Here is a 22,784-nt window from a genome sequence, read left to right as displayed (position 1 = left end):
CATTACAGATTGAGGGGCAACCTGCTACAAATAGTGATAAATTATGAGGCATGGAGAGGGTAAATAAATGAGTCTAGGGATATAGATTTACGGTGAGGGAGAGATTCAAGGAATGAGAAGCAAGTTTGAGTGATAGCTAGCTAGAACATGTTGGTAGGAACAGATACATTTAAGAGGCATTTAGACATGAACAGGCAGGGAAGAAAGGGCCATAAGCCCACGTTCACACAAATGAGATGAGATTAGTTTAGAAATGGCTTCACGGTTGGCACATTGTTGGGGGTGGGGGTGTTGGAAGGGCCTGATCCTGTGCTGCACTGTTCTATGATTGGGCAGAAATGTCAGATAAATGCTGGTATTAAGTGAGATACCTCCAGAGAAGCTGAAGAATGACACTGGAAATTGCAGTGGCAGCGACCACAATCTCTCAAGTCTTCCCTAGGTGGAAGAGAGCCAGAAGGCTGAAAAATCCAACATTAAAAATTAAGGAAAAGTCCAACAATTACAAGCCAATTTAAACAAGTGGACATTCAGAAGCTTAAGATAACGATTCAGGGTAGAATTAGTGAAACAGACATTATCTTGTTTAACTAACTTGGTTTTTCAGGGTAACAAAGGCTTGATGAGGGCAACACTTTCGATGCAATACATGTGAACTTTCAGGTTTTTGATAGTATCACAACATACTTGAAAAAGTTAGGAGGAACTTCTGTGGATAGTGAGGGGTGTGAAATCCTTCTGTTGGAGGCTGGATCAGGGAGAATGTTAAAGGCCAGTGTCTCAAGCCTTAAATCAAGGGAATCAAGAGTTTGGGGAAAAAGGCAAGAATCAAGTTGATGATTATCAGGCATGGAATAGCAGAATTGACTCAATGTGCCAAATTACCTACCTCGATGTTTTATAGTTTTAACGTTTCACATTTCAGCCTCCCACTCAACAGTGCAGATCCAGATCATTAACTCTACATTTCTGACAGGCCCCCCCCAAAAAATTGTTCAACAAATTTGTTTTAAAGAACACTTTTACTGTACAGGTTTGAGAACTGAAGGTTTAACAAATACACATCGTCACATACAAGTTGTTAACTGCTACATGAGGTCCAATTCTACAAGTAACAAAAAAACGGAGGAACGGACTGTAGAAAAAAACTTTACAGATTAAGATAAAAAATAAAATCACCTTTACATTAAGAAACATGCGTCTCAATTGTGCATCTTCGTATATACAATACTTGTTAAAATCTCACTCTACACTCTCTTGTGACCTGCATCAACAGGCACATTGGTTCAGTCTTTACAATATAAAACATAATTATTTTGTAACAAAATAAATAAAACACCAGGTAACTGGATGAAAAAAAGATTAAATTCAGCTGTCAGCTTTTCCTGTAACCTCTGCAGTAATGAAGACTACAACTAAACTGTACACATTTAAAAACAATCCGTTGCTCCAAGCCAAGTTGTACAACTGAATGAGACAGGGCACCAAGTGAAGGATAATCTTAGACTATCCAATCAGCCTAGTCCAAACCAAAAGAGGGAGGGGAAATAAGGTAGGCACATCAAGCAATTGCTTACAGACTGTGCACTGACCAACACTACCATGGTTAAAGCATTACTGCTCTGCATTCAAGTATTGGATGTATCAGAAAAATAAAGCATTGGGCAGCACTCAGCATATCTGCTCATGTTCAGCCAGATTAATGCCTTTTCAAAATGCTTCTCAAATTGCCATGCTAACTAGGATCAGTAAACTCAGCAAGAGGAGCCAGTGGCCACTGGATAGTGGCTGAACAGTGAAGTTGGAGCACAATCCTAATGAACCATCTTCAAGATGTAACTAAACAAACAAAAATTGTAAAGGAAAGTAGTATTTCCACTGAACATTGCTATTTAACTTGGGTTTCAGAGTGACAGTTCAGAGACCAACAGCTTAAAATGCTTTCAAACTGGGTAAAATAAAATCTTCCAAAACAAAAGTAAGACTGCTTACTGCAACTCTACACATGGGATCAAAGCTGCTCATCCCTCTACAAATATCACATTGGATCCTGCACATGATTTTATGCAACAAAGAGGAGGGTGCTGAGTTTAGAGGCCGATGTCTCTCTTCTTTCCTGACTTTGAGTTGCCTTCCACTACTGAGAACCAGAAAGAACCAATCCTCAGCCTCGAATACCCCTTGGCCCCGGTCTGGCCTTGCACACGGCGTTTTTGGGACAGACGAGTTAAGAGATCTAGCTGATATGTAAGGGAGTGGTGCAATCCTCTACCATGTCTGTCCTTGCGATGCATCGCTTGTGTAGTTTTTTTTTTAAATATAAAAACCAAATCACATCAAACCATGTACACTGCAGTCAGTAATGGCGGGCTATGGGGACAGGCCATCTCCCAACAGTCTGGTTCATACTTCGTCCGACCCCGCAGATTAGTTCGAACCAATCCTACACCAATTTCCCCCCGCCAGGAACCTGCCAATGCTTTTGCCAATTCTAACCAGAGTCAGAATCACTGGTGTCTGATGAACTTGATCCACTGGAAGTGCTACTAGTGTCAGATCCTGAAGAACTGCTGCTGCTGGCGCTGAGGCGTGAAGGGCCTACTGGCTGAACTGGATCTGGCTTCTCAGTTGCTGCAGGAAGAGGGGAAAATGTTAGTACAGCTATGGATTTGCACTCACTTATTTAAATCCCTTGAACTGCATAAATTAAAAGTTTATTCTGCATTATTGTGCTCTTCCCAAGACCATCCCCACCAATCTGCATCAATTTACAGCACACTCATTCCTCCCCAAGACAATCTTCTTGACCAGTTAGCTTCTTGCTCCCACCTAAAAAGTAGGTACAAGATTACTTGAGATAGTATTTTCATGTTTGGTTCAGGTCAATTTAAACCAGATCAATCTTAGAAGGGACTATGCCCACTGCAGCCTGCTCTTCATCTGGCAGTTAACCCCACATTGTGGATCATGGGAGTTTGCAGACCAGACAAATGCAAAAAAAATTCCATCAAAAGAAACAAGATCTAGTGTATAATCAAGACAAAATCTAATCATAGATCAAACATCCCAGCATTAACTTCTCCCTGATGCATTTCATGAGAAATTGCTGACAGACATTGGCTAGTGAACAATACCTTTCTTAGGAGGTTTTTTACTAGGATTCAGTTGTCCGCTCACATCCTGCAGCCTTTTTTCTAACTCTTTCTTCTTCTCCAGAGCCAATTCTTCCTTGGTCTTCCCTGCTTGTTTCTTGGCTGGGAGAACAGAAATGGCAAATAAAGTTATTTTGCTAAACAATCAACAGATTGGATGCTAAGAGGACACAAAATCAAAACACTGACATTGAGTTTTATGTTTTAGAATTAGTGACTTTAGAACCACAGCTCAAAATTATTTCACACAACTGGCCCATATGCTAACTAGGGTCCACCAACAGCTCCCATCCAATGCTGTCACCCAGGTACTTAAATGAACTGAGAAGCAGCTGTAGAATTACAGCAACTAAAATAGGTGTGGAGGCCATTGCTGCAAATGGTTAATTACAAGCAGATGTTCTTATGTGAAACAATACCATTGAAATCTATAAAGTTTTAAACTGTCAGATTTCCAAGGGTTTTTTTCTTGAGAAAAATGTGGACATTGACATCTGGCTAGGCCAGCATTCAATCAGCTCGGGGAAGATGATATCGAACACTATTCTTGAGCCTGTATAGCCTTTTAGGTGTCGGAATGGGCAACACTTAAGGAACTCGGGAATTTTGATTAAACAAATATTGATATGGTTCCAGGTTTGGATGACATGGTTTCGAATCAATGTGCAGTTGGTGTTCCCATGCATCTTTTGTCACTGCCCTTCTGTGGAGTAGAGGTTGCTGGTTTTGAAGTTGCTATGAAGAGAGGAACACCAGGAACTGCTGCAGATGATACACACTGCTGCCACTGTTCATTTAATGGTGAACGAGGTGCCAATCAACTGGGCTTTGACCTGGCTGAAGTCAAGTCCTAAAGTGTTGCAGCAGTATCCACAAAGCTAATGGATGTTATTCATTCACAGCAACTTGTGCCTTATGATGGAAGACAAGTACTGGGGAGTTGAGCTGAGTTACTCACTGCAGAATATCAACCCCTTTGCAGGTCCAGTTCAGATTCTGGGTAACAATAGCTGCCAAAGTACTGGCAGAATGTCAAAGGAGTGATGGTTAGATTCTGATTGAGATGGTCACTACAATTGCCATTTAAAAACCCAAGCCTGAATGTGTTCTAGGTCTTGCTGCAAATGGACGTGGACTGTTTCAGTGTAAGGATTACAAACAGTGTCAAACATTGTTTGATGATTGCACAAATGGAGAATGATTGAAGCAGCTAACAACACTAAGGAACTCCTGCAGTGATGTCCTTAAACTGACATGATTGACTGCCAGCCATAACAGTTTTCCTTTCTTCCAAAGAACCCAGAGTCTCCGCCTACTGCCTAAAACCCATTTCCATCGATTCCAAATCCAAAATGGATCATTGGTGACACAGACAAATACTGCATTGCTGTGAAAAGCAGTCACTCTCATCTGACCTCAAGTGCAGGCACTTTGTCCTTATTTGAACAACGGCTAAAATGAGGTCAAATGCTGTGTGGCCCTGAGAAAATAGAATTGAGTGAGAGCGATTGTATTATTTCTTAGCAACTGCTGCTATTTTGGATTTAGAGAATACGTAGCTAGGGCATACCAAAAACACTTACCACTGCCAATTAGGTGCTGGGATTACACTGGAACAGCTCACCTCATTCTTGTATAGGCCTTCAGTATTATTGTTGCAGTAATGTCAGGGCCTAAGTGCTTTCATGTGGAGGGACTTAGCACTTCCTTGATATTAGCAACGGTGAAAGACACTGTTTGGACACTAGCATCTCTGCTCTTTAGTGCTTCAATAGAAGATAGTACTTTGGCTAAAGATGGCTGCAAATGCTTTTTTAGCAGATATATCTTGGGCTCACCCATTGTTGAAGGAGGAGTATTTATAGAGCTTAAAGTTCGACTAGACAGAAATTTCCCTTGTGGGCCCAAACATTAAAACTGCAGTCAACCCTTACCAGCTGTGTGTTGACAGTCCTACAATTCAAAACTAGGGCATTAGGTCAGGGTCTCATTAAACGCTGGTCATTTACACCAGTTTCCATCCAAGGATTCCTGTGCACAGGTTAGTCTGCAAAAAACCCACTCCTCCTCCTCTATAGTAAAAGAGGTTACGCCCATCCAAATCTCTGGTCCCAAATTGGAAACAGAAAGCAAGTAGCTCAGGAGAACAAACTGCTTCATCTTCATGGCTGAAATGTTTGACTATTACATTTTGTATAACCAAGTGCCCATATTATACTTACAGTAAGGCTTGCGAGGTTTCTTCCGTAAACAGGACATAACATAGCGTTCAAGCTCTCGAAGAGTGGATGGCTTTAGCGTTTCAAAGTCTATCTCAATCTCGTCAGGGTTGGAGTCTCGAAGTGATGGCTCTCGAGATTGGATGATGTGTACCACACGGCCTAGCTTGTCACCAGGCAGTTTATTAATGTCCAAGCTCAACTGCCGCTTTTCATCGTATGTCATGGGCCGACAGTTATCTTCTTCTTCTGAATCATAGCCAGGAGGTGGTGGTGGTGGTGGTGGTGGGGGTGGAGGTTGTTTTACCTTCTTGGGTTGCCTATGAACGGTTAGTAAAATATAATTGTAAAAATATAGCATTAAAATTAACCTACCTCTACCCTGAAATAATAGAAAATTAATTACTGGCCTTTTATCTATAAAGCAGTCTCTAGAAAGAGCTATCCATAATAATGCAGTTACTGTTATCAGACATTTTGGCTTGAACTACAGCATAGAGTACCCCTCGATCTGATGGCAAAGAATGTGTAGTTATCATTAAGCCAGTAGGTGAATGCTATTTTTCATTAGCTGTGCGCTTGACTAGTGTATCAAAAGCAACGCACTTTGCATGAAGTTCAGACATAGATTGAACAATTCCAGAGCATTTACAACTGTTGCTTTACATTCCCCAATCCAAATTTGTAATGTACTCTACTTTAGTAGAGCTTTGAAATATTGAGGGAAGATTAAACAAAACCACTACACTGGGCATCTAGGTCAGTAATGCGTGCACTTACTTATTGTTACTCCCTGAACTGCTGCCTCCAGATGCTTTCTTGGACTGTTTCTTCGGTGCGGCTTTTGATTTGGATGATTTGGATATTTTTTCATCCTCGTCTTTCACTTTGTGCTTATCTTTCCTTTTCTTTTTGTCTTTCTTCTCTTTCTTGTCCCGCTTTTTCTTTGGTTTGGACATAGGAGCCTGTGAGAGGGCAGCTAACTGCTCGTGGACAGCCCTTAACTGTAAAAAAATGAAACACACTATTACAGCATTGTCAATAACATTAACAGGGCTCTCATTGCATTTGCAACCACCTCATGGCATACACTTCGCTATAATTACCAGCGATGGATCTATACAGGTTTTGTTGTAAATGTATTAATGGCAGAACAGTTGCTCTTTAATACTGAGGAGTTTCTGGGCAAGAATGAAGCCATAACACGGGAACGAGAAGGACTTACAAAACATTAACTCCCCGAAACCAAATCTTTATTATAGTTCAATAGGGAGAGAGAGCGAGAGAGAGCGCGAGAGCGAGAGAATGCATTTTTCAAGTTTCACCTTTCCAGCTTAGTGCTCATCCTTTTAGTTAACAGAGCACCCAAGTAGTAATGAGCAATGTGGTAAAGAGCACCTCACCCACCTTGCATCTCAGTAGAAAGATCTTTAAATATTGGTTAATTTAAGGGTTACTACCATTTCTGATTACCTGCTCCTGCAGTTCAGCCAGACGATTAGCTCGCTCTTCTTCTGAATCATCAGAAGTCTCTGTGTCAGAAGAGCTCTCACTGCTGCTGTTACTAGAAGAATCAGATGATGATTTGGACACAGGAGGAAGTGGAGTTGGTGCAGGTGGAGGTGCAAATTCTATAGGCTCATCTGGCATCTTGGCAAAACGGAATTCAAAGACATCCTGAAATAATTTAAAAAAAAAAGGTTAAGGGAACAAATTTCAGGGTACAGCTAATCTGGAATAAGCAACTACACCCAAGTAAGGACATTTTATTCTTATAGTGAATACACAGCTCTAAAGATATGTACAGGAGGGTGCAGACATTTCCTTAAAACATTTCCTTAATTTAGTGTCCAGAGGAAAGATAAACTACACCAGAAAATTGTTTATTTGGAAGTATGGAGTACCGCAACCCCTTGAGAAGGGAGGGGTGCAAGATTTAAAAGTCACAGCTCACATTCAGATTAGTTAATTAGATCTCATTTAGATTCAACAAACTGCAATAATTAATAAGTAAATAAATAAACATATATAAGCCATTGCAGCTATTCAGCTAGTCTAAAGATGTATGGAATCATTAGCCTATACAACGAAAAAGTTTAAAAGGTTTGGAGAACTCTGCTCCACTTTGTTCGTTAAACAAAGCTGGCCTCTCAAAAGTACTAAACTTAAATTACCTGCAGTTTCCTGGCCATGGCAACCACATCATGGTCTGGTGGGTTATACTTGTAACAATTTGAGAACATTAACCTGACATCAGCTGCAAATTCTTGTGCATCCTGATATTCTCGTTCATCCATCTTTCTCTGAAGTGGGTGGGGGAAAGAGAAAAAAAAACATTTAACAAACTGCACCATAATTAGAAGGGTGCAGTTCTTAGTGAATGGCCCATCAAAAACAAACTAGGATTTTTCACACTTCCCATTGATCCTAAACACTTTCAAAACTGGACATGCTCTTAACAGAAGATGCATTAACACTCCAAAAGGCAAGTTGCCTATGCTGCTAATTCACTAGGCTGTTTCAAAGATAACAAAAAAAAATCTAAATCAAATAGAGTGCCTAGCTATGTAGGAAAAATGCTAACATGCACATTCCACATCTTCCCATAATTAGCTTCATTTGCTGGGAATACAACTTTAGACAGCAAGTGAATTTTAGTGACAAGATGCTCAACATCCTTAATTAACCAGATTTCACAGAAAAGCCCAAAGTGTTAGAAGCAACCAATTTAACTACTGAGGATCTTGTGACCATTAGAACTGCAACAGACTTTACTCCAGTAGTGGTAGAACAGAGACAAAATCCTGTCAGCTACATCATTCGCCATCAACATCAATAAGTGAAATGGCCTCAAAACATGCAAACAAACACCAAATGCAATTCAAGGTGCAGCAACCGCCCAGAACCAGACAGGGAGCACCCCACCCCCAGAAGACTCAGGAACATGAAATAAGACTGGATACTGGGAATAAAGCAAGCGCTGTTCTAACACAAGCCAATCTTTTGCATGGTTTCAAACCAGAAACTGTGCAGTTTGTTGTTTCACATTAGAAAACAGTTTTACATATCTAAAGGCAATTCAAAGCGTTCAACCACTTTAGTTCAATTTACAAGTGTCTAAGAGTTCAGTAGTTTGTGGATTTTGAAAACAATGCAATAGTTTAATCAGAGCTCTAAGAATATATTACCACCCACAGCTATGATTTATCGCAAATTGGACTAGGAATTCTGAGTCTTGTGACTGAAGTTAATGTTCATTCAGTTTGGGGGAATACCGCAAATGTCCAAAAGCAGTAAATGATGATCTGAATAAAGACTTTAAATGTTTCACTGTATCTGTCCAAGTCACCGAAAATGCTTAAAGCAAATAAATGTGCACACTCCCTCACCCCAAATCAATTTAGACATTACTATTTCTCATTTCCATATTTACTGAGGCTGCTGTGGGAGGAGTTCAGTGGTATATGGTACAGTGAAACCTGCATTTAGCAGTCACCTTTAAGACTGAAGGAAAAAGACAGACAGCATTTAAATCCTGGGCAGTTATCAGAGCTCAACCCAGCCAGTGGAAAACTGACTACTTTGGAGTCAGTGATTAAGCGTTGATTAATCCAGGTGCAAGTTCCATTCACTTAAAACTGCTAGTTTCGTTTTTTAAAACAAGCAGCAAATGTAACCTCACAGCAGGCAGCTGCTTACTCCAGAAGCTAGACATTTAATTCAATGAGCAAAGCCTTTGGCTGGGAAAGAGCACCATGAAGACAGGAGTCAGTTTAACGTACAGGTTTCACTGTATCCAGGTACAAACGGTATGGCGTTAAGACAATGTGCTGCTTGGATGCGACATACTTTGATAGTGCTCAGATCCATCGGATGCTTGATTATGTCATGGTAGTCATGAAGCCCAAGAGCTTTGGCGTCCACTGGTTTATAAAAGGGCCAGGCATATGCTGCATGCTTCTTTGACAGCAACTCTTTCAAGATACCATTACAGTACTTCAGCTGTTCACTTAATTTGCCTTTCTTTGAACTCTGGTGTTGCTGAGAGTCTGGCAAGTCTTTTTTTGGTGGTTTGATGGGTCTGCCACTTTCCCGTCTGACTGGAATCTTTGCAGCCTTGCTTTCTGCTACTGATGGGGATGATTCTCCACTTGTCGTGACAACAGAAGTGGTTGGGGTTGTTGTATCTGCTTTCCTCTTTACTCCTTTCTTCTGTAAAAAGAAAAAAAAAGGCCATTACTACAATCATGTCATCAACTCCCATGATCCCAAAAAGGAAGGCAACCTACCATCCAACTGCTGATTTTACTTCAAGTTGGACACTAAACATGAAAATAAAAGCAGTTACATCAACTTATCCTGGGATCTTAAGTACCAGTTTGTAACGATTCGTCTGCAGTTTTCAAAGTTCATCCTGTTGGGCAATGTTTCAAAACATCACATACTTTAATAATTCTCACACTAGCACAGTTTCAAGGATGTTATGAGCCCTGAACACACTTCACAGGATTTCTATTACATTACTAAGCCTTATACCACCTTAAAACTGGGTAAATTAGCTCAATTAGCTAGATGGTTGGATTGTGGCACCAAATGGTGCTAACTTCATGGTTTCAATTTCCACACTGGTTGGGAATACTGTGAAGGCTTATTTTCTCAACCTCCCCTCTTGCCTGAAGCATGGTGTCCTTCAGGTTAAACCATCACCAGTTGTCTCTAACCAGAAAAGCAGTCCCAAGGTCTGTTAGGATGATGGCGACATTACAACAGACAGACCTACCTAAGTAGCATTAATGTTTCAGAAACCTGTTGTCAGCTATATTTAAACAATGGAGCTACACTAAACATCCAGCTTTTTAGATGGGACAGGGCAGGCAGAAGAGGTAAAACTTATCGGACCAACTGGAAGCTTGTCGAAACACACTGCTTGAGTCATGTTGAAAAGAATTACACTGACGCCAATTAAAAAGACAGCAATTCTATTCCATTAGCATTTAAGCAGGTTCAAATACAAGACAATTAGAGCCAAGTAGATAACAGGCATCCATAACACAACCCTGATTACTGAACACATTCATTGTCAGCCATAGCAGCCTTGTGCCTTCTCCCACTCAGCACATATTAGGAGTACAGTTACTCCTGAAACCACCCATGGACTAGAATCACTACCTTAGAAACGCATTGCTAATACATTTTTGAAATAATGCAATGAGAAATTAAAACGGTCTAATCATTCAAAGTTCCAATACTACTTCAATCTATCAGAACCACCCCAGTAAATAACAACTATTTTCTGTTTACTCACATTTAACATGAAGTCCTCAGCCCAAACGCAAACAAAATACAGAAATCTGAGCAACATGGTATCAGGTTCAGCGATGTGAGAACATAAGTGAGTGCACAGCAACTGAACTACTGAGGGTGGAAATCTCAATTCACCTTGGCCTTGAGGATCCCTGCTCCTCAGAGATCCACAACCCCTCCATCATGCAGATCAAGAAATTGTGTTGCCAGACGGCCAAGATTCCTCCACACTCCAAATAGCAGCTCAAGGTTCCTTAATAGTGGTTAGTAGTCTGCACTGGAATTCTCCCCTCTTCACTTAAAATCAAAAAGGAAGACTGAAAGAGCTGTTTTGGAACAAGACCTAGCTGTGACACTTCCAATGTAAGTGGCTAATTTCAGTTACTGGTATATTCAGTCAGGGAGAGGAACAGTGAATGCACTCACACTGCCTTCTTTAAGAAAGAAGATTTCTCCTGGTTAAGCTCTCCACAGTGGGACATTAAGTGTTTCCAAATCCACGGATGCTATCAGACTCCATGTTGCTTCAGCACTTGGTTTGTAGTTACAGAATTTAAGTACACTACAAAAAACTCCTAGTTTTGATTAGAAGCAAAAGATTTAGATACACAAAGCCATAAGGCATACCCATACTGTAAGAAAATTTAAAGTGTATAAATATGTAACAGCAGTCCTAAACGACCAATCTAATTTGCAGGTATTCTTTCATAGTCTGGCTTACCTTGGTGACAGGCTGTGCAGGGGGTGGTACTGAGAGTACCGACTGAGGGGGAGAATGTGAGGGCTTATGCATAATTGGTGTAGAGATGACAGACGTCTGAGACACATCAAGAATAGGTGTGGGCACTTCTGGTGTCGGAGGAGAGTAGGCTGTTGGTTGAGACACAGATGACACCATTGGGACCTGAGACACAGTCACTCCTCCTGGGACTGAGGGCACCCCTGTGAAAAAGAACCCATTAGCACTAAAGAGGAGAGTTTCTATCTTGCTGCAGCCATACAAAATTAGACGCAAGGAAGATTATGCCCTGCCCAAAGATATAAGTCATCTTGCCACTTCCAAGTCTTATCTCTACAGCAACCATTTTCAGAAGTGAATAGCATGATCATGTTCCCAGAATCGTCTAGTGACCAACATTACTCACAGACAAAACGTCAGCAAGATGCCAGGTACTAGACAATTACTAGGATCATTTGACACGCATGGAATCATCATAAAATGGTGCAGCATTAAAAAAACCTCTCCATTCTCATTAACAGCAATGTAAAATTATGATATAAATAAAATGGTGATCAAACCATAAGCCGATTTTTTTTTTTAAATGGAGGCATTTAAATGCAATATCTATGCACACTAGGAATGGAGTTACGTGAATGTACCAGTTGCAGCCAAGACTGTTCAAATACAGTCAGCAAGGTTTGATCCAAAAGGAGAGAAAGGCAACCAAAATCAGTTCCCAGAGAGAGTAATTCCAGGTTACATAAAAATTTCAGATAATGGGGACTTGACATTCTTTCATCCTGTGTGGGTTTTGCCAATTTGGCATCAAATGGTGACCTACCACTACCTGCTAGGTGATGGGATAAATAGGCTTCAACCACAGTAACCTGTTTGTTTTGGTTCGGACACTGCACCATTAGGCAAATAATTCCTGGATTTGGCCCTGCAATAATGAAAGTGCTCACATTTCAATGACTGTTGTCTGGATGTTTAACAGAGTGGGTGACAAAGATGTCCCGGTAGGAAGGCAAAAGTCACCATTCTGCTCAAAAGGGCCACAATTCTACTTTCAAAATTGTGGTAAAGATTTAATTCCTTCCAGGATGAATAAAAACTTTTCCTTTTGTTCATAGTTTATGGTGGTGGTCAGAAACTGTGCAGTTAAAATGTTCATAATATTCTTCATCCACTTCACTAATATTGCAAAACTCACCTTCACATAGATAGAAGTAGGTCAACCCAACCAATTTTCAAACTTAAAAATCATTCTGACCACAAATACTAACAAATTCTACATCTTGATGGGAATTCTGTTTGCTAAGAACTCACTTAGTGGGGATATAGCCTAAGTAATCAATTTGTGCACTAAAAAGATGATATCCCTCCAATCTAACATACTGTGGATCGTACCTCCTGTTTTACGACCCTTTGACTGCTTGGATTTTGGTGCAGGTGTTAATTCCACTTCCTCCTGGGGCATCTGCGCCACCTTCTGCAGGAAAAGCTTTTCCAGAGTCTGAGCCATCAACACAATATCATCTGTAGGCTGTTAAAGTCAAATAATTACATCAAGGAAAGTTATATAGCCATGCTTTTGAATAATTAAACTAATCAGAATGCTGAAAAAAGCAGGTGGGTTAACAGAGCACCAATGAACAAAAACAAATTTACCTTGTTGTAAATATAACAGTTAGTGAACATTGTGTTGAAGTCCTGCATGCACTCACTGGCACTCCAGTAATAATTATTTTCTAAACGCTTCTTAATAGTGCCCATGTCCATTGGCTGCTTGATTATTTTATGGTAATCCTGTAACAGAATAAGGCTTAATAAAGTGCTTCCAGAGAATGCTGTCAAGATATATTGTATAAACACAAGATCAAAAGATGACAAGTTGGCAAAATGAGCAGCTCTATTCAAATCACAAGATACAGTAACCCATCAACATGCAAATTTGTAAATCCTAGTTAAGTTTTAAAAAAAAAGCAAGCTATTCCTGCTATTTCAAGTGCCTATCTAACTCTAGTATTAGCACGTTACCAAAGCTGACACTTCAAGTAGTTAGACAGTGCCATACTTTCAAAAAGGACTGTTCCAAGCACATGGAAGTCATCGGGGTGCTTTTTCTAATCAGCATGCTTTTTCTAATCAGAATGGAAGTGCTTCCAACCTCCCCATCACCACTTATCAGTCAACATCATCAGCATGGGTCAAATAGCCTCAAGCAGATTTTTTTTTGCAAGGTTGTCTGTTGCAAATGACTGTCACCTTTCTTACAAACAAAATCTCACAAAAATATTAATCTCCTGTTTAATCTCTTGAAAAGTGTGACCTAAAATTGAAAGACTTGTCAGACACAAAATTGGTTGAAATTTGGGGCACTGACACACAATGTTCCAAATTGGCAGTCATTTTTAAAAACAGATGAAACAATCTGTTTACCAGCTTCCAACATAAATACCACTCCAAAAAGTATTTCTAAGCTACATGTTGTCCACAAATGCAGATCCTTTCAAAACTGATAGTATAACCACATTCCATCTCCCTGTAACCAACAGTTAGAGAAAATACAAGGCGGCAGCTAGTCATCTGACAAACATACAATCATCATAAAGTGACAAGCCATGAGGCCTTTCATTCCTCATAGAAGTACCACTGCTCAAGTTTACTACACAAAGCAGAGAAATCCCTGCCTTAGTAAGAGACAAAGAAAATCTACAACAACTACTTCATCTTGTGTACTGAAAAGTGTTACAAAATTGAAGCATAAAATATTTCACATCAATTTAATTTCTAGCTTGAATTAGAAAAACACTTGCTTGGAACTAGGGCCTCAAGAACCACTTAATACACCCAGTACAGAAAAATCATTTGTCTAACCGGTCATAAGTTGTCTCACTTTGGGAGCAATGTTTCAAGAATTTTCATTGTCACTTCATTCTCTGAAGTGCAGTATTCACAAACCCCCACGTATCAAAACATTATTAATCCATTAGATAGCAATTAAGATGCCAAAACTTTGGCATGTTACAACTTGCCCTCTAGGTATTTGCACTCACCGGGAGACTGAGTTTCACTGCATCCACTGGTTGATAGAACGGCCACGCAAACTGGTGTTTCCAAAGGGCTTTCATCAGCACTTTCTGCATGTACTGAACCTGGTTAGTCACTCGGCCAGGTTTCTTAGGGTTGGATACCTCAGGTGGAGGAGGACTAATTACAAAATTGTTCTGAGAATGAATTGAAGTAGACATTGTGGGACTCTCAAAATCTTCATACAGCATAGACGGCTTGCGGATGCGCTTCCCAGACCCTGGATCAGCAGACAGCCCAGTTATCCCATTACCAGCGTCCCCCTGCAACCTTCAATAAATATAGAAGGAAAACAGTTCAATATTCACTGCATTAAATACTGAAATGCAGTTTTAACATCTTTATAAAATCATGCAATTTTCACCCAGACTCTAAAAAGGTATACTTATTCCACAAGGATAATATTCAAAAGGCTGTTCAAACCAGACTATCCCTCCTCCCATGCTGCTTAAATACCACATCTACACTGCACATTGCACCAGAACACAAAATGCCATGTCAACCATAACCACAAAAAAAAACCCAGTATCACAATCAATCCAAAACATCATTCCCAGTGTGTTATTGCTATCAGCCTCTTGGGAACTACTTCTCTAACCTGACTCAGTTGTACTGGAGCAAAAATAATAAAATAAAATAAAAAATACCAACCACTAGGAATCAGGCTAACAGTTGCTTGAATTTGAGGATCACTACAGAGAGGCAACTACATAAAGGCCTGGCTGTAGATAGTCTTCTCTGCCGTCAGTACTGGTCAGTTCTGATAATTCTAAGTTCATCATGGGAAAGTTTGCTATAAGAAACAAAAAAAAACAGAATATTCAAACACCTTTTTGAAAAACAGCAGAGTTTTGTCACTTTTGAAATCAGGACTCTAATCCAGCAATGGGCCAACATGACCACCTTGAATAAACTGGAGACAGTCAAAAGAATATGACTTATTGGAACCAGGTCACCAAGCATCTTCAAATCCACAGATAATCTGGTATTTCAAGACTCCATGAATCTCAAAGAAAACAGAATTTACACGACAAAGCAGAGTTTACTGTGTTACTTACTCTCAGTCCAAGAAAGGTTAACAGGCTAAACATGCCCTAAACTCAAAATACTCAACAAACTGAGCCCTTGATAGGGAAATAACTCCAAAATAAAAGTCCTCTTTTGCTTCCTCATATCCATCACAAGCATTCATTTTTCTCTCCTTACTCTAAACGGTCAACACGTTCTAACATTGTTATTTGACAAGTTACTCAAAATGGAAATACCCAACAGTTGCACTTTTGACAATCTGATTACTTACACAGACCACATTTTCTATTTTTAAGAAGTGCCGTTGGGATAACTTCAATGTATATCAATTAAAATTCCCACATTAGGTCTTTTAATGCAGGAATAAAGGGGGAAAAAAGCTCATGAATTCTTCACAAAACTGATCAATACCTTATAATAATACATGGATGACTCATTACTGCAGTCAAAATATTCCATGCTTAAAAACACTTGGGAATGAGTCAAAAGAAAACTGGATTCCATCCATTTTTAAATGCTGAATTCCAAAGCAAAAATTGTAGCCTGAAAGAACAGCACAATAACTCAGTATGAACTGTGGCATTCTAAAGTGAACAGTTCCAACTTTATGATCAAAATGCAGTGCATACAGAGAAAGCACAAGCTTCTAGCATCAAATCACTATCCGCTAACAATCAGCAAGTAAAGAACCTTAAATGGGCACTCTAGAATTAGGACATGGTCAACAGTTCACCTTCAACAAAGCAGCTATTCTGTGTGTGGTGAGAAGTTCAAATATTTTTGCAGCCAATATCTAGTTATAAAGCAGCCTGAAAATACTGTATTACAAATACATGAAACACTAGCTTTCTTAAATCAGGATGCTCTAATGAGAAACATCTGGATTAGTGTGGTGCTGGAAAAGCACAGCAGTTCAGACAGCACCCGAGGAGCAGGAAAATCAACATTTCGGGCAAAAGCCCTTCATCAGGAATGCTAGAAACGTCGATTTTCCTGCTCCTCGGCTGCTGTCTGAACTGCTGTGCTTTTCCAGCACCACTCTAATCCAGAATCTGGTTTCCAGCATCTGCAGTCCTTGTTTTTACCTAATCAGAAACATCACTTACTCAGTGCTATATGAACATTAGTTCATGGTCACATCAGTGGCCAGTGAAACAATGCACCCACTGATTAGTACAATCTACTTATGAAGTCACTGCTATATTAAACTAACCCAACTTAATATTTTGCATGGTGAATCAAGACATTTTCTCTTATTACAATAACTTTCCTCCCTTCTAGTGAAGGATGCAACATGTTTCCTGCAGTTCGTTCACGCAAATCACACAAGATGCACATCACAGCAGTGACTGGAGTCTTACGTTGCATCTTATTCCTCAGTAAGGTTGGCAAGACCACCTGTTTCGTCTTACCAGCTAACAATACTAGAACTCCTTTGAAATGAAATACAAAGAACCACTTGCAAACTTAATGGCAAAGCACAGCAGCTTTTTAACCAAGGCAACCACTTTAGGAAATATAAAAAAGGTTGCTCATCCTTGGAGTCAATAATGACAAAAAAAAATCAGTTCCTTCTGCTACAAAATCCTTGAATGAAAGCCTATCTTCCTTTATGGAAGATTAACGTCTATTTATTCAGTATTGAAATCAGACATGGCAAAACCCAAGCTATAAGAATCTACAGTTCATGTTTTGAGAGGAGGGGGGGGGGGTAAGGATTTAACTTGTTTTTTAAATTTGAACACTGAAAGTCTGACATGGACACTCACTCAATATCTTGACTGTGCCTTTACTGCTTCTCACATCAGCATAAGAAAATAAGACTTGACAGAATCCATTCCTAAGACATGTGCTCCTTGGGCTAAAAAAAATTAAAAATAAAATACTGCAAATGTTGGAAATCCAAAGTAAAAACAAACTTGCTAAGTCTGGCAACAAATCGGTGAAGGCAGAAACAAAATTAACGCTCGGAATCCAACGATTCTTCAATGGACTCAAGACATCAAGTTTGTTTCTCTTTCCATAGATGCTGCCACACCTACCAAGTTGCTGCTTGGGCTAATCCATTGTGATTACTAAAGCACAAATACAGAATTACAATATTGTGTCAGAGGTTGACCTAGGAACAAACAATTAACATTCAATAACAGACAAACAAATAATAAAATGTATACCCCTTCAAGTTAAAGCTGAACAGACTGCAAAGAAAATTACGAAAAGGTTATAGGTATGAAACATTTAGAAAATACAAATCACTGCAGAAAATGGAGACCTTGTTATGAATGAATTAAACTAATTAAAAATAAACTTCCCCATATTACTAACTTTAGTGTGAATTACCCAACCCTTAATTTGGCAGGATGAAATACACACCTCAAGCCAAAACTATACTGCTTATTTTGGCATATGTGGGTAAAAATAAATAAAAAATTACTTTCAAACAGAACAGAGGAAAGATAAAGACGTTGGTGGCTATCTATTCCTCACACTTCTGGCAGAACAAAAAAAAATAAAAATCAAGATGATATTTGCTTAAGAATGTAGCAAATAAACAGGCTAATCTTCCAATGAAGATTACTTGCTGCCCACTTGTACAAACCACTATTTCTTGCTTGCCTACAATTTAAAGTGGATATAAACCATGGATAAAAGTGCATAATATTCAAACAATAAAGACACCCCCACTTTACTAAATGATCAAATACACAGGTAGGATGCAGGCAATAAAGCACCCCATGACAACCTCATTTAAATGTTCTGCCACACACGCCCACTCTGCTGCAAGTGACATCAGATACGTTTCCACATGGCTACTTTGTCCGGGAGCCCCTCCCTCTTTTCCTCAAAAACACTTACAATTGTTTTGATTATCTAAAAAACCTGCTTAGCGAAATCAATCTGCACTGCAGCCAAAGATTACAAACTGTACAAATACATACATGACAGAGTACTGAAATTTAAAAGGAATAAAAATGAAACAGCTCAACAAGCCAGTTTGGTAATTTTTAATTTAGAGGTAGATAATTAGTACAGTGGAAATAATCGAATACTGAGTAATACAGCACACTATGAAAGATCGCCTTGCATCAGTCCCTTCATTTAAAATGACAAGTGATGTGTACTTGAACCATGTGCACTTGTGACAAAAATGTATCATGCTGAGCACCTTGAGATTAAACAAACTATTTTCTCATCAAGTTGTTAGAATCTGATCTGAAAAATATCCACGTTCAGGAATAAGAGGGCCTAAAGGCAGATGTTACAAATATTAAACGCGATTTCCTTTGTTCTGTTTAAAGTAAGGCTATTCCACAAAATAAATATCATTAAGTATTCCAACACTTTAATTGAGATAGGCAAAAATATGACAATGACGACAGATTCCCAGTAGTTCATTCAGATCCCAGGACTTAAACGCAAAAAAAGCACGAGGATTGCAGATTCTTTGAATCGCTGTTATTCTGTAAAACGTAGTTGAGGCATCCTTCAAATGTAGATATAATACAAGCTGCATTGCCAAGTGAGAGCAAAAATTTGAAAGTGTGATTAAAAATAAAAGAAAACCCACAGCTGCAAAATGGAGCAATAATAAATTTGGGGGCAGATAAGCCTAAATAGTTTTGTAAAGGATTTATAATTTATTAATTTGGAGGTCGCTCCCCACCCTCCCGGTCGTGACCCCCGCTTCCCTGCATCCCAGCCCGGATGTGTACTGTATGTATACTGTTTGTGAATGGCAGAAAATGGCGGCCCCGGCTGCCGGGCCTGCTCCTGCTCCCTGGGCACTCTCTCTCTCTCCGCCTCCGGGATTTTCTGCCTGCTTGCCCTTGCATTTCTCTTCAATACTGCTTCCGTTATACGGCCGAGGTCCTGCACCGCTCTCCCGTACCTGTCGAGCCCCGGATGAGTGGCCGTTTCCATCAGATGCCGCCTGATTGCGCGTCCACTCGGTTCTCTCCCCACGTCTCTCCCTCTCCGGTTTCGGCAAAAGCAAATGGCGCCGCGACGCTGCGAGCCCGCCCTTTTATACCGCCCACCGCCCGGCAGCCGCTGCCCATTGGCCGACTCCAGCCAGCGGCCCGCCCGCCAGTCACACGCCGCCGCCCGCCATTGGCCGAGCGGCAACACGTGAGCACGGCGCCCTGCGCCGAGCGCGCTGTCATTGGACCGTACGGTCGAGTCACGCGGCTGGGCCGGTGGCGGCCCTCAGCCGAGGGGGAAAGAAAGGACAAGTCAGCCATTACACAACAGGGAGGGAACATTGACACACGTTACACCCTGGATGGAGTGGGGGACAAGGAACACTGCACCAAGGGTACAAATCCAGCCTCCCAGACACTAATACGATACCTATGCCGGGAACAATACCTCCCAGTGTGCCGATAAGGCACTCCCTCCATGGGTCTGATTAACATGGAGTGTCAGCTCCCCTCCCCCACTCCGTCCCCACCCACTACACTGCCTCGTCTCTTACAGCTTCTGGAAGGAATGGGGTAAACAGATTGTCTATTTAAAAGGGATTGGACATCCCCTTCCCGGTCCAACACACCCTATAGGAGTGAGGGGGTGTAAACAGACAGGATGGTCGGGGTATAATGACACAGCGTCGGTCCCATGATCACGCCAGGCCTCGGGAGGAGGGGGGGGGGGGTGACAGACAGAAACAAGGGCGCGCCGCCATCTTTGGGAACATTACACAGCAAAAAAAAATAAAAACCAGCTGAACGGGAGGACAACAGAGCTGGCACTGGGGAGAGAGAGGGAATGTGTGTGTGTGTCGCAGTCAGCCCAAGCCCTCCCTCTGATGCAGCTACCTCATCCTACAGCTCCCTATCTTTTCAGAGAGGAGCCAATCTGCGGGACGCCGTGTGTGGCGGGGGAGGGAGGGAGGGAGAGACAGACAGAGATGGAACACGTAATCCCCCTCCACCACCACCACCCCACCCTCCCCCCACAGCCTCCAAAAAAGACAACTCCCAAATCAACCAGCACTTCAAAACCAAGTCACCTCAACAAAATGAAACACACAAACTCAAACAGTGGGCGTACTAAAATGGGAGAAAATATTTTGGAAAATTGGTTAAAAAGCCTATTGCTCGCCCCCTGGTTTTTCCAATCCATCCCTGAACCAGGAAACTTGAGAAAAAGCTTACGAACTTGCTCGCTTAAAAATGACTATGCTTTCAAAGCCAAATTTCCAACCTGACCACTTTTTTTTTTAAAAAGAAACTGGCTTTGGCCCCTATTTTTCCTGTTAGTAATAGAAAGACTACCTACAAGCAAGGCAATCTAACAAAGGTTTATTTAACTTTGCAATTCCCCCTTCCCCAAGGATGGTGGTTTTCCTAAAGGTCGGTGAAGTGTGTATTTTTAACGTCGCCGTTAAATTCCGTTAAGATCTGAGGAATTTGGAATTGAATTTGAAATTTTCCTTCAGCTTCCATTTCCTAACGGCTGCCGCTCCAGCAGCTCGACGGCTAATTGGCTACGGCCGGTCACATGACCCCGCAGCCTCCCCTCGCCGACAACTTGCACCAAAATCGAGCCCATTTCTCACCTTTCGCCCGCTATCCGATCTCCCAAAGCCTCGGCCGCGTCCTCCTCCATCCCTTGCGTCGAACCTGGCTCCGGCCGCCCGCTTTTAACCGCCTTTTGCCCTCCATTTTCCACCAAATGTTAACAAAGAAAATCTCCGGCTACGTCAGCGCTCGCCCCGCGGGCGCCCGCCCATTGGACGCCCCGCGGTCACGTGACGCGCCACCGGCTTTCAAACACTTTTTTCTCGCTCGACGGCCACCGCTTTCCAGCCTTCTTTCCTCGAAATGCAGCATTGGCGCTACGGTGCATCGACTCCCGTGAGTACCGAGTCCGCAGCAGGCTCCCCTTTCGTGTTCTTTAACCCTCTCGGGTGTCTCGACTGTGATGGCGGCTTCGGGTTAATGTCGGCGTGGTCCCGCTGGAGGGCGGTCTGCGCATGTGCAGAGAGTGGGGGATGGGCACCGTCTCGCCGTGCGCGTGCGCATTAGCACCCTTCCCCCGCCTTTATTGCAAGATTCTTTCCACCTTTGTTTCTGCGTTGAGCTTCAGGCTGAACTTAGTTCCTCTTTCTGCTTGTTCATTGTGTAATCCAAAATCACAAGTTACACTCTTATCAGATGCATTGCAAAGCTACATGTAATTTTTCCCCTCCTCTCCCATCCCTTTCCTTAAGAGTGCACACAGCAGATGAAAGGCGTCCTTACCCATCTTAGTCACTACAGCATTTGCCCAGAAATATCTGACAACGCACTAAAAGATTGAACAAGTCAGCACCTAAACCATCTCAAGATGTAGGAAGGCACTTTAAATGCAGAATTGTAACCAAAATCGTTAATTGGCATGAAAGGAATGCAATTAAAAGTAAACCTGAATCTCTGGATAGCAGAAATCAGGAAACAATGTTTCTATGGTGAGAAACTATTAGACAATGCTGAGGGTATCTCTTAGGTCCAGTTCTTGGGCAACATCACACTGCTCCTTTGCAACATTAAGTCAGGGAAACAGGTAATGTCCAGTGACTTGGGCTATATGTAATTGAGGAATCAAATTTGCTGTTAGTCATTATGCAATAGTGATTTTGAAACTTTAACAATAGTCGAGGGTAGATACCATTTGATGATGACATATCAAAGCAAGAGTAGACAATTTGGTTTTATAGAGTCTTTTTTCCTGGATATGGGAGACCAAAATTAAACGGTATAGGTTTTAAGGTGAGAAGGGAAAGATTTGAAAGGGACCTGAAGAGCAACTCTTTCACACGGAGGATGGTGTGTGTATGGAATGAGCTGCCAGCGGAGGTGGTCGAGACATGTACAATTTAAAAAGCATCTAGATGGGTATATAAATAAGCAAGGTCAAATGCAGGTAAATGGTACTAGATTAATTTAAGATATCTGCTCAGAATGGACGAGTTGGACCGAAGTGTCCGTTTCTATGCTGTATAGCTCTATGACTCTAAGCAAAAATGAGACTGCAGATACTGGAAATCAGTCTAGATTAGAGTGGCATTGGAAAAGCACAGGTCAGGCAGCATCCAAGGAGCAGGAAAATTGACGTTTTGGGCAAAAGCCCTTGCTTTTGCACAAAACGTTGATTTTCCTGCTCCTCGGATGCTGTCTGACCTGCTGTGCTTTTCCAGTGCCACTCAAATCTATGACTCTAAGTCTGCTTCGCCACTACAAGAAAATTCTTTGACATTAAATTCTATTATCCTGCTTTCCCATAAAT

The 22,784-nt window shown here is 41.2% G+C and overlaps 1 protein-coding gene and 1 non-coding gene across 6 annotated transcripts; both read right to left on the bottom strand.

Annotated features, from left to right (window-relative positions):
• Positions 1-1,003: 1,003 nt before the first annotated feature.
• On the bottom strand, positions 1,004-21,462 carry LOC122541273 (bromodomain-containing protein 2-like). Of its 5 annotated transcripts, XM_043677893.2 has the most exons (14): positions 21,076-21,461; positions 17,288-17,379; positions 15,141-15,282; positions 14,456-14,759; positions 13,068-13,205; positions 12,807-12,942; positions 11,397-11,617; positions 9,221-9,583; positions 7,546-7,674; positions 6,845-7,048; positions 6,152-6,375; positions 5,375-5,691; positions 3,135-3,254; positions 1,004-2,631 (listed from the first exon to the last, which is right to left on the bottom strand). In XM_043677893.2, exons 4-14 carry the CDS (start codon positions 14,678-14,680, stop codon positions 2,492-2,494), a joined length of 2,217 nt encoding a protein of 738 aa, XP_043533828.1. In that variant the 5' UTR covers positions 14,681-14,759; positions 15,141-15,282; positions 17,288-17,379; positions 21,076-21,461; the 3' UTR covers positions 1,004-2,491. The 5 variants fall into 5 exon arrangements, with proteins under 5 accessions (XP_043533828.1, XP_087835842.1, XP_043533827.1 ...); XM_087979716.1 differs by lacking the exon at positions 15,141-15,282; XM_043677892.2 differs by lacking the exons at positions 15,141-15,282; positions 21,076-21,461 and adding an exon at positions 19,408-19,456.
• LOC122541674 (small nucleolar RNA SNORD10) lies at positions 11,759-11,896 on the bottom strand. The gene has a single exon (XR_006309647.1). It is a non-coding gene; the product is annotated as a small nucleolar RNA SNORD10 (small nucleolar RNA).
• Positions 21,463-22,784: the final 1,322 nt, after the last annotated feature.

Source organism: Chiloscyllium plagiosum, unplaced genomic scaffold, assembly GCF_037043375.1.
Source record: "Chiloscyllium plagiosum isolate Xiang-an unplaced genomic scaffold, Cpla_swu_hap1 HiC_scaffold_35, whole genome shotgun sequence".
In the NCBI taxonomy this organism is placed as follows: domain Eukaryota; kingdom Metazoa; phylum Chordata; class Chondrichthyes; order Orectolobiformes; family Hemiscylliidae; genus Chiloscyllium; species Chiloscyllium plagiosum.
Note: the sequence above shows the minus strand (reverse complement) of the source record. Positions and strands in the feature narration are given on the sequence as shown.